The sequence below is a fragment of the Stegastes partitus genome, unplaced genomic scaffold (assembly GCF_000690725.1).
Source record: "Stegastes partitus isolate 25-593 unplaced genomic scaffold, Stegastes_partitus-1.0.2 Scaffold12, whole genome shotgun sequence".
Taxonomy (NCBI): domain Eukaryota; kingdom Metazoa; phylum Chordata; class Actinopteri; family Pomacentridae; genus Stegastes; species Stegastes partitus.
The window spans coordinates 284,251-296,775 of record NW_007577743.1 but is presented as its reverse complement, the minus strand read 5'-3'; the positions used below and the strand labels follow the sequence as shown (position 1 = coordinate 296,775).

The 12,525-nt window shown below is 41.3% G+C and overlaps 1 protein-coding gene across 1 annotated transcript; it reads right to left on the bottom strand.

The window, feature by feature from the left end:
• Nucleotides 1-1,629: 1,629 nt before the first annotated feature.
• Nucleotides 1,630-7,362, bottom strand: sall4 (spalt-like transcription factor 4). Its single transcript, XM_008287701.1, has 4 exons — nt 7,292-7,362; nt 2,545-4,982; nt 2,163-2,464; nt 1,630-2,064 (listed from the first exon to the last, which is right to left on the bottom strand). Exons 1-4 carry the CDS (start codon nt 7,360-7,362, stop codon nt 1,630-1,632), a joined length of 3,246 nt encoding a protein of 1,081 aa, XP_008285923.1.
• Nucleotides 7,363-12,525: the final 5,163 nt, after the last annotated feature.

Below are 12,525 nucleotides of genomic sequence, written 5' to 3'. Positions count from 1 at the left end.
ATCTCAAAAAGATAAACCAAAACAAAAAAACAACATTTACATTGTAAACAGATCAAATTGGCTCAACATTACTTGAACAGTCGAGACAACTTGAAAGCAGTTCTGACATGGTTTGCTAAAGAAAGGCACAATTTGGCAAATGCATATCGATAAGGAATGTACAGCAGGGGCCTACAAAGTACTCTGACCATTCTAATTGTGTAAAGTGTCCAGTGATACATTCATTACTGTTCAACTCAGCAGGTTGAGAATGAAAAATCTTGTCGCACACCCAGAATAAGAATGTATCGGAAAATGTACAGAGCATTGCATTGAGTGTAAGGGGCATGGGGGACAACTAAAATCTAAACGAGGTAGAACTCACCCCCTAAACTCAAGCATTTTGTGTATTAGAAATAAATTAATGATGCTACAAGTTGATAAGATAACCTAGACAAAAAAAAGCCTGACAGTTAGTAGTAGAAATGGTAGGAAATGGTAGGAAGGAAATGTTGACAAAATTGTAGATTTGCCCTCTCTCCTTTCTAGCCAAGACAATAAAATCAGTGAAATGTAAATGCAACAAAAACCTGAAATAAAGTGCGGGCATGAGAACATTAAGCATACGACAGGCTTCAGAGCTCAGCCAACTAAATTTTGGCTCGTAGATTTAGAGGTGGAATATATGGGTCGAAAAATTGTCTTTAGTGAACTGACAAAAATATGAACTACATACCACAACACATGGTACAACACGCAAAAGCCTTTGTAGCAACGTTTAGTTCAGAGTAGGCACTTGGCAAAAAGGTACGAGTTGTCAACTACTGTATCTTGGCACCAATGCAACAAAACATGTCGTTACCTACAACTTCTAAAACTCTGGTGCACCTTGATTTAAGAGGCAGGGCAATGGAATAATGTGTCAGTCTGATCAAAAGCCCCTTCAAAATGAGACAAGCAAATGACATTTACCATTACAAAAATGTACAATGTCATAAAACCAACGGCACACAACAGGAGGGAAAGTAGTCATTATAGACACATATGGTAAACTACAATATTATTTCTGAACACTGAGACCACATCCTGACTGGTCTCCTTAAAACTCACGCCCTGAAACTTTTCCTATTTAAGTCAACATCCTTCAAAAAGTATCAAGAAGACAGTCTGAATTAAAGCAGTTTCAAGTAAGTTATACATTCAAACTTGTGGATAGAGAGCAAAATACCAACAAACAAACAAAAACAAAGTCACAGGAAAAAATACCCGCATATATATTTATATAAAATAAAACTACAGTAGTTATATCAGTTTCAACTAAAAATAACACTTGAGGAGAGTTGATCAGAAGGAGAGAGAGCTGCAACGATGTTACTAGAAAAATTCAAACAATCTAAGTGGAATTCTACAAAGATTTTTCGGAATATTGATTGTACCTCATTCAACAAAAAAAAAAAAAAAAAAGACGTGAGGAGAGTTGATCAGAAGGAGAGAGAGCTGCAACGATGTTACTAGAAAAATTCAAACAATCTAAGTGGAATTCTACAAAGATTTTTCGGAATATTGATTGTACCTCATTCAACAAAAAAAAAAAAAAAGGGAGACGTCTCACAAACTGAACAGAAGTGATTACCTGATGAAAAAAACAAACTAATTAACTGCAATTTTACCCTCCTCCATGAAATGTGGGAACTGGGATTTTGGCACACTGTCGGAGCTGTTCTTCTCAATTTCAGCCATGGAGGCAGGCAGGCCAGAGTGGGATCCATCCATCTTCATGAGGCCTCCGGTGGATCCGATCAGAGGGCCACCGGCAGGACTCCCCGGCAGCGGGACGCCACCTCCCTGGATAACAGAAATCTCATTGGTCTTCATAGTCAGGCCGCCGCTGAAGGCAGCAGCGTACTGGTTCCACAGAGATGGGTCAAAGTTGATTGGTGGAGTCCCCAGCTCTTTGGGGGCCTGCATGATCTCTGGCAGCATCTTCGCCTCGGAGCTCATTGCCATCAGTGCCATGGGATTATCCAGAGACAGACGCTGGCCGCGCCGTGATGAGTTGTTCCACATGTGGGTACCAATATGCACCTAAAAAACAAGCACAAGTTAAATTATAATCCCATTAACACATTATTAAAGATTACCAACTTCACTTAAAGTGGTCTATTCAACAGACAACGCCTCACCTTTAGATTTCCCTTGGTGGTGAAAGCCCTGCCACAGATGTTGCAGGCAAAGGGCTTCTCCCCGGTGTGAGTGCGCTCGTGGATCTGCAAGGCGCTGGCCGATGAGAAGTTCTTGCCACAAGCGTTGCACATGTGCTGCTTGGTTGATCGGCGTGGTGCAGGGGAGATAGAGGGCATGGCTGTTCCCTGAGGCATATGGGAGCTGAACAAACTGTGAGACCCCAGAGGATTCTCCGGAGGAATCTTCATCTCCAGACTGGCCAGACTCGATGGTATCCTCATGAAAGACATGTTGCTGGGAGCTGTTGATACAAAAAGTGCAAAATTAGATCTATGCATTCAGTACGAGAGCCTCTTACACACTTTCAACTATTAAACTCACCATATTCTCCATTTGTATACAGCATCCCAGGTTCTTCCTTAATCGCTTTGGGAGTGAAGCTGCTGGAAGCGGTGAGGTCAAGAGCTCCACTTGACTCAGTTCCCTCTTGAGCACCATCAGACTCTGGTTTTGGCCCATTTGGGGCAAATTCATCAACAGCACGCTCAGGAGACTTGTTTGCGATGTTGTTCACTGGGGAAGAGGAGTGAAATAATGGGGCCGAGTCAGAAATTGCAGGACTGCGACCATTCTGATATTCCTGCTCTCTGGGAGCTGGTGGAGATTCTTTGGATGTTCCCTCGCTCTCCGAAGTGGTGCTACTCTGTCTTTTCAGTGCAAGAGCGGAGGTGAGATTCTTCAAAACATCGAGGCTGGAAAACACTGCAGGGGCTGCGAGCTTCTGTGGCTGTTCCTCAGAGGCAGACGGGAGTGAATCCGAGGTATCATTTGGCTTCTGGGAGTTCTGCTCCAGCTCGTGTTCTTCCATGCTTTCTTCAAACTCATTGGCATCCACTGGTTTCTCCTCTGGCAGGGATGGCTCCATTGCTTCTGCTGCTGCTTCAAACTGGTTTTCTGGCATTGGGGTGTTGGGGATCTGTCCACCCATGTGCATGCGAATGTGCTGCTGAAGAACCACAGCATTGGTGAATTTCTTCTGGCAGATGGGACATGAGTGCTGCATTTTAAGAGGAGTGTTGGCCCTGTGCACTCCATAATGAGCCTTGAGGTTGCCTTTTGTAGAGAATGCACGGCCACAAATTTTGCACTTGTAGGGCCTTTCACCGGTGTGTGTGCGGTAATGCATTTTGAGCGAGCTCTGGCAGCTGAGCACCCTGTGGCAGATCACACACTCATTAGGGTCGTTGGTCCTCTTTTCCAGGCCATCCACCATCTGCTGAAGTTTCGCTGTTCCAGAACTTTGTTCTCCTGTGAGGGCATTACCGTTCATATGATGCAGCGCTCCAAGCAGCTCTTTAGCGTCCTTCTGGTTGGGATCCAGTCCCATTTCTTGGCCAAACACAGACGGGGAGCAGTCACTTGTTGATGGGGAGGGCCTCTGGGAAAATGGGTCGCTCCCAAAACCATCAAACGTTTTGAATCCTGGTATGGACGACGGGTTGAACCCAGCAGCTGGGTGACCTAGCATGGGCTTAATGTCAGTCAGGTTTGACTCCTCCATGGGGACAGACATACCAAAGGGAATGCCACTGCTGGTGGGAATATTGTCAAGGTGCTCTGGTACAGGATGAGGATTCATGCTGATGTTAGGATATTTATCCTTATGCCTTTGGAAATGCACTTTGAGGTTTCCTTTGGTGGTGAAGCGGTTTCCACAGATGTTACACTTGAAGGGCCTCTCTCCAGTGTGAGAACGCAGGTGAATCTGGAGGGCACTGTCATTGCCAAAGGTCTTTCCGCAGTATCTACACTTGTGCTTGTATAGTGAGTCCCCATTTTTTGATTCCGGTGGGGGGTTCAGCATCTTCGTCTTCACTTTTTTAGACGACTCAATTCCTGCTTGCATCCCACTAAAGGTGCTTGGGAAACCCATGACGACTGGTGACTGAGGCAGTAGGGCTGGTAAACGGCTGGCCAGATCAGGAACGCCCTTCAAAATGTCTGATTTAGAATTCATTGAGCCCAGTCCTGCACTCAGAGAGGTAGGGATGCCAGGGGGGAGAGGTAGTTTACCTTGCTTCATCGTCTCCATGGAGAGGCTCTGACTGCCGGTCCTTTTTCCGATGAGAGCTGCTGCAGCAGACAGCTGTTGAGAGAGATGCGCACCAAGGGCTTTCAGGGGGTCCATCGCTGCCCCTACAGGTGACTGGAGACCCTGTGGTGTCATCATTGCTACTTGGATTCTGATCTGTTCTGTGAGCTGGATTTGCTGTAGCTGCTGTTGCTGGAGGCACACTAGCTGTTCCAAGATGACCGGGATGGCCTGAAGGGCTTCCTTTGACGTACTCAGAGATAGATTTGAAGAATGTTGGGAGACAGCTGCGTTAGTGTCAGCAATGGGTTCGAGTGTGACATTTGAATCATGCATTTTGGGCGAGTGGTGGAAAGCCATGTCAGGACTAGCAGACACGTCTCCATGATCCTGTTGTCCTGAGTCCTCTGCATTCATGCTGGACTCCTCCTCTGCTCTGTCCAGCTGCTCTGCGGTGGCATGAGATAGGGAATGACTGCTGGACTGACTGTCGTCGTGGTCACTGCCGAGGCCTTCAGGAGAACCTTGTGAATATTCCTCTGGCACGTCATTGCCGTCTCCGTCTTTCATGATGACTACTTGCTGGCTTTTAGTGCAATTTGTCTCATGCTCAAGGAATTCTGCTTCATCGAAGAATTCTGCACAACATTTCTTGCAGATTCTCGTCTCGTCCATTCTGAGCCGCTTCATTTCATTTCCAGTCTCTTCAGATTGATCATCTCGATGACTCTCTTAAGAGAAAGAAGAGAGAAAAAAAGGGTTTAAATAAAGGCTCTTCATACAGTTACATAAAGTGATAAAACCAAACTGAAAAAAAGGCAACAGAAAATAAATTGCTAAATATACAGACTTGAGAGCCTTCAAGTTGTTGTTTTGAGTGTGTTGAGATAAAAGTAATTGATAAGAGCAACAGTCCTACAGAAGAATAATAGCCCTGTAATATATTTCTTTTTGAGGATGTGTCAAGATGTTTGTTGGATCACAAAATCTTGCAATATGTTCCTGATATTTTGTGTACTCTACAAGCCACTACACAGAGCTTTGAATTTATTTGCCTTTTGTCCACAGGGCCAGCAGAGGGCAACCATCTGCCTTTGACAGTACACAAAACAACAAAGACAAAGAGCTGTAAATTGGGCATTAAATTACTGGTTGTGAAATGACAATCCAACAACTTGCTCAAAGTTAAAGAAAAAAAAAAAAACTTGTGTCCAATACCAATCAAATTAAAATCCATTAAATGTTAATCTTGATTCAACAACAAACCACAAATATCAAACTTTAAGATGAAATTTAAGGTCTCAGTTTGCATCAAGTACCATTGTTTTTCCAGCCAAGAATTTAAAGACTACATTTACAATACAAAGCTGCTGAGGGGGTGGGGTGGGGGGTGGGATATAAAAGAAAAGTGTAAGTATAATGCTGATTACCTTGAAGCTTTTTTTCCACAGCCTGATGTGTGCATTTTAATTTGTCTGCTAACCAAGGGGCCATTTCACAACTGGGTGCATTGTTAAATGCTAATGCCTGTGAGGAAGGGGGGTAGACCACCTGTTTGCATTTGCCCAAGGAAAACTACTGGACTTGTTAATTGCTCACCAGGAGGTAGTGAAGCAGTGTCACGAAAAGGGTGCATTAAATTCGTATCCATGAGGAGACACTAGGTATGGCTCTGCCGTCCCCCCACATTTGCGCACTGTAAAGCTGACAAGATCTTATTTGACCAGCTTACAAAGCAACAGCGTGCATATGATGTAATTAAATAATGCTTAAAACATGTTATCTTTGCTAATCATTCAACAACCCCCACCCCCGCATCTCTCCATTATCGAGCACATACAGGAGGCAGCGCACCCGGTTTGCCACTTGACGGCGCATGACCTGTATGTGATCACCTTTAGTGGGGTACATGACACGAGGTCAGACTCAACATTCAACTTATGCGCTCTAGATTAGTAATATTTCATCATTTAAAGGTTTTACGCGGCACATGTACATCCGAGCCGCTAAGAAAGAAGGAGAAACTAAAGTTTCCTCATTACGAGGTGAGGTCTCCGGCATCGCTGCTGCTGCTTGCATATGGCAACACCAAAACGCACCCCCACCCAGTCTCCACAAAAAGGCCACTGCTCCATCCCCCACCTCTCCACATATGTACGAAAGGAAACAGTCATGCATTAAACTGGGGGATTTATTGCCTTTAGGTCAGCTTACTCCAGACTCACATTTCATACAGTTTTTTGGGCACCTTTGTTAGAATCTCCTATTTTGAACGCACACTTGCACACACTGGGTTAAACAGCAACAGCCAAACACACTAGGTTTAACTAGAAATAGTGAAAAGATAAGCGATTAAGAGAACATGACACTAACCGATGATAAATGTAACAATGCCCAATTGTAACCAGTCAAAAGACGCACTCATATTTTCTAGATGCGTTTTCCACCAGTGAAGGGTTCATGTTAAATAAAGCCAGCTATTAATGAAATAAAAGAGAAAAGTTAAAGCTGAGAAACCTTCTAAGCAGCCGAGGCAGTAATTCTTTGCCACGCAACTTACCAAGTAACCAAATTCTACAATGTGCCAAAAAAAAAGAACCAACAGGTACCAACACACGCCTCTATGAATCCAAAAAAGTTAACAGGAGGTTCACGATCCTGAATTCTGCCCACGAAGCAACTCCGAGGTATCAGTTTGGATAAAACTGATGGATACACGTAAATCAATCACATCAAAAGTTACAAGAAACAAGATACGATCTTTGAGTTAAAAGTACAGCCTCAAAATGTTGCTTTTTTTGGAAGCGACCCTCGCGGAAACACCTGATTTCTCAATGTGTCGCTTCCGAGGTCTGCGGCTAAGTTTTTAATTCCTGGTCAATTCAAAAGGACAGCAACAGGTCAAAGTGTAAAAAGCCAGACCCCAAAGTTTTGAGATTAAAAAAAAAATGTCGAAAAGTTAGCAGAACAGCATGGCGGGGATTGCGTGTTCAATACGAGTGGGGGACCAACAGCCGCGTATCTTATGCGTAAAACTTACCATTTTCTGCGGATCCGGGCTCGTCGGAGTTGATGTGCTGCGGTTTGGCTTGCTTGCGCCTCGACATGGTGCAACCATCAGGAGCAAAGAGTTACAGACAATTTTCCTCCCCTTCTTCAACAAATTCTTCGGCTCGGGAAAATTAGCCCCTCAAGTAGAAATGCGCATGTCAACGTAATTATTATTATCAATAATGCATTGCGATTTATCACAGGCCCCTGACAGCTGATTGGCTCCAGTCCAAGTGCTCACACATTATTCAAATGTGCTCCCTATTGATGAGCGCAGCGCAGTGCCAGGAGGGGGCGGGAGGAGCCCTGCGAGTGGCCGGACTGCAGGATGGAGGCTGGGTTAATAACAGCCAACTGGTCGCTCCTTTCCTCGTTCATGAAACAAATATGTTGCCACCGACAGGCACAAGCGAGCCAAACATCAGTCAAACATGTTTGTCTTGACTTGTGGGCCACTTACATCCAAAAACGTTCAAAACTTCAAACGTGGAATCATCATTATTACATTGCCGATTGTGCGTAAATGTGGCATATATTTTATTTACGGGTTGTGTGTGAGTACTGCCCATCACTTTTAAGGAAACTCATATTTTAGCCTTCTCCAAATGTCTTTCCAAACACATGCGATCTAACAGTGCTGCAGAAAACTCAATTTGCCTACACACATATGGCATCACAACAATGTTTGTATTCGTGGTATAAATGTTCATCTTATTTCCTCCACATACAAAAAGTTGAAGCAGTTCTGTACAAGAGTGTACAGTAAAGGAGGTTTCATACATTTTTTTGATTTACAAAAGTATTAAAATACACAGGAGACATTTCAGCATTCACAGTAAACAGCACCAAACATGAAATAAATGTGAAATCTGGGATATTAGAATGGATAAGAAAAGAAAACATGTTTTATAAAACAGCATTTGCAGCAGTCATTTTGGCCGGAAGCTTTAAATAATCTTATTTATTTATGTCACTGTTCTAAAATCGTAGTATTTAAGACAAAACTTGCTAAACTATTTTGAGTGTGTATGTTAATGTAAACAATAAAAAAGCCATTATGGTGATTTTTCTTTTTCTTTTTTGCAAGAAAAAAAAGTGACATCCCTAACTAGTGTGAAACATTACCCACTTGGAGTGATGCATAATTGATGAAAGAGACTGAATTTACGTCTCCTTACTGACCCAAATATACTCTTATGTCAGAACAAAATGATATAAATGGGGCTGAAGAAGAAAAAAGAAAATCAAGTAGGAATCAAGAAGATGCTGGAATTATTTTTAGATTGGTGTTTCTGACATAGTTGCTGTTTTTTTCCCCCAAAACAGCCCAGAAAGTTCTCCACACATCACAAAGGAGAATTTACAGCCTTTATCACTGCAGTGCACAGTGGTCACCTGCTGCATGTTAGTATCGTATCACACAACAACAACAACACAACAAGTTCACACAGATTTTCCATCTCCAGCTGCAATGTGAAGTTTCTGACATGTTCAGTGGGTCCGTGTCACTGCGGTGTACACTATACTAATGATGTAGTGTGTAGGACCCACAGTGCGTCTTCTTTGTTCCTCTCCTTATGCTGACAGGAACTTATTTTTGGAACATGGCATACCAAAGACATACCAAGCTGTTTGAATGCTGCTGAACAGACACTGAGGGGTCGGTCAAGATCCCAGAAGTGTGGGAAAACTCTATTATGGAGTCGTTTTTTGTTTTTTTTGTTGTTGTTTTTTTTATGTAAAAGGTGTAGACCAGAAAAGAAAAAAAACACTGTTGTGATGGAACATGAATGACATTCTACATAAAACTCCTCCTGTGGCCAAAACATTGAGGATTCAGAGGGGATTAAAGTGTTCACAGAAGCAGAACAGACGCACAGAAAGTCCCCCAGAATAATACAGAAAAATAACTCTATTGAGCAAGTCTTGGCAACTTTATACTTTACTGATATTTAAACTTTAAAATGACTTCAAAAGGTTGACTGTGAGGCAATTCTGACGTGAAAACAAACGTGTGAAAAAAAATCAAAGCAATGAAGGTTAAATTCAAGGTTCAGACTGAAGCATAATCATTAATTCTCTAAAGTGAGGTTTGCATTGTTTTCTCTTTGTTTGATGCCATTTTTAACTGAATCTCATGTCGTTTTTTTTTTGTTGCAAGTCTAAGAAAATAAATTTAAAACTCCACTTTTGTTTTGGTAATTTAATGAGAACATTTGCCGTAATTTTGACTTCATACTTTATTTTTTACAACAATCAATTGGCCACATGAATGAAAGAGGGATTCATATATCAGCTGAGAATTTCCATTTAAGAGAGGAAAATCTATCACTTAAATGAGCTGTTAGACATGAGTATGAATTGAGAGAAACTGCAGTATGGAAAGTTTATGTGATGTGGGCTTTTCTGCCGTTTTCTTTTGCAGGCTAAAATGCCTCAGCGTGTGTTATATAATGCCACAGCTGATAAGTGTGAGACAAAGACATGGCAATATATTCAGATAAACAAATGCCCTTTAAGGGACTGGCTGAAGGTGAAAAAGAGGGGAGTGCTGTCTAGACAGTTTATTGCCCCAATAAGAAACTATACTTGAATACACTGTTTCTTTTACGTTCAATCTAAACAACTCAAACTGTGCACAGTTGTAAAGCTGCAGTTGTGGGAAACAGAGGAATGTCAGCTTATATGACCAGATCCTTTTGAAAACTAAGAAATAAGGCTGGGAAGAAATTCTGAAATAATAATAAAACAAACTGCTGAATTATGAAATCAAAAAAAAAAAAAAAAGGTTTTCACCTCAGCACAAAGAATCTATAGAGAAAGACATTCACCTCCTGCAGTGTTCATGTATTTTGTAAAAAAAAAAAAAAAAATAAGAAGAAATTCTGAAAATAATAATAAAAAAACTGGCCTAATATAAAAATCAAAAAAAAAAAAAAAGGTTTTCACCTCAGCACAAAGAATCTATAGAGAAAGACATTCACCTCCTGCAGTGTTCATGTATTTTGTAAAAAAAAAAAAAAAAAAAAAAGCAGTACACCACACAGATAAATAGATCCTTGGCTTTTTGTTATTTCTTTGCTGCTCGGATTCATTCTGATCATTCTGTGCTGCCAGTGTCAGTTATGTCATTCCTGAAAAAGGAGAAACAAATGGTGAAGTGAAGGCGAGCACAAGAAGCAAACTTAATACAACATCCTTGACCAGGTCATGTGTGTGACAATAGCGACAGAGAGAACACATAAATGGCCAGCAGTGCAGTTTGAAAACAGCCTCGAAACTGTAATTATAGGGCCATGATTTTTTTTTCTATATCCTGGCCTTATTCTGATTCCCTCTGGAGTTTACACAACATTAGATGGAGAGATGTTAAGTTTGTCAGATGTGTCACTTGTCGAGCTTTACTCTGATCCCGCAGTGGACAAACAATAACGGCACAACACTTTTATTATATGGAAGGAGAGAAATCCATCTCCTGCGCCAATCTTGTTTTGTAAAAAGCAATACAGCACACAGACATATGGATCCTTCACTGTTTTTCTTGCCTTTTGTTAAATTTATTTTTGCTTGCCGCCTGCCAAGATGCTTTGTCATGATTTTGTGTTGGTCAATGCCAGTTATGTGATTTTTTATTTGATTTTTTAAGTAAAGAGACAAACTGTTGAAATGGCAGTGAGCTCAGAAAACAAAGACATTACTGGCGTCCCTGACCAGGTCATGAATCTGACAATAATGAATCTACAACGGTGACAGAAGGCCTCATAAATGGCCAAACAGGGCAGTCTCAGAGCAACCTTTGGGCAGCAGGATTATTTTCTTGGCTTCATTTTGATTCCTTCTGGAGTTTGTACAGCAGAAGCGCTGCAAGAGACATGCAACCTCTAAGATGTGTCGCTTCTGGAGCTTTACGATGACCTTGCGGTGGACAAACAATAACACCCCAACACTTGCTGAGGAATTGTGAATAGAACATGTGTTTTTTAGGACTCAGTAAAAGATGAAAGGCGCAGCCCGACTTGGGAAGGATGAGCTATTTCACGTCAGTGTGACAATCAGCGCTGTTCTCAAAACAAGACAGATTTTCGTGAAAGGTGTCTGCTTCACTCATCCTTTTTTGTTGTTGCTGTTGTCAGTTGTTAAAATCATTTGAATGGAAGCTTCCTAAATGAAACTAAAACAACTCAAAGCACACTGAATTTTGATTTTTGCTTCTCTGTTTGGATTTTTGACCCTCACTGTGCAATATTCTCTGTCTAGTCTAAGACACAGTTTTTACTTTTATCTGCAAAGGAAACCCAATTTTAATCCTGTCTAACTTCCTACACCTAGTTTTAGAGAATGGGTTAAAAAAAAAACCCAGCTCATTTGACATTAAATTAAAATGTACAAATAAATAATGTCTTGCCAGAAAGTTCCCAATGAAAGCATCAGAAACATAATAATTTAGTTGAAAAAACTACCTGTGGCTGTATCTCTACATGCAAAGGACACTTTAGGGTTGGAAACATAATTCCAATACCAGCTGTTTCAGATCTGATGGCGATATCAGCAGTGTGCATGAAAATGAGAAATTATGACCACAGGGTGAATCAAGACAAAACATACTTTGATAGTTTCTGCGTGTGTCAGGCTCCGGCAAACATCCAAAGTAAAAGTTTGGTCATCATATGCAACTTTTTGAGATTCTACCCTCTTCTGACTACACCACATTGGTCTCTGTTTATCAAAGAGTTAAGATTTAGGCAGGGAAGAAACACAAAACTTGTCCCAGCAGAGTTAAATGCATTATTCTGTGACATTGCAGCAAGCTTTTGTGCAATTTGTGATATAGAAACATGAAACCTCCTTTCAATGTATACATGAATGTGTTTCAGTATTCAGAACAAAGGCGACCTGATGAAAATATGAAGACTTAATTTACAAAAACAGATAAGTCCATCTTCACAAACTTTCAGAAAACTCACTTTTCTATCGTCTACCTGAGACGATATCAAACTAAAGTTATCTCTGCTTTTGTCATGTCATTTCTATTGAGTCAAATCCACTCAACTTCAGTTTGATTGATATTATCTCAAGCAAACAACAAAAAAATAAGTTTTCTGAAAATCTACAAAACTGGAGTTATGTTTTTGCAAATTAACTCATTACATGTTTCTGCATCTGCTCCAGGTGTTTTCACGCTTTCACTGGTTCACTTTGGATCTCCAGCTTCCCTCCAG

What these genes read in the sequence shown, in the direction of transcription:
- sall4 (XM_008287701.1), bottom strand. Translation starts at nt 7,362, where the DNA reads ATGTCGAGGCGCAAGCAAGCCAAACCGCAGCACATCAACTCCGACGAG. An exon ending in GTATACAAATGGAGAATATG is followed by an intron (nt 2,465 to 2,544) that starts GTGAGTTTAATA and finishes TTGTATCAACAG; the next exon opens with CTCCCAGCAACATGTCTTTC. An exon ending in CCACCAAGGGAAATCTAAAG is followed by an intron (nt 2,065 to 2,162) that starts GTGAGGCGTTGT and finishes CTTGTTTTTTAG; the next exon opens with GTGCATATTGGTACCCACAT.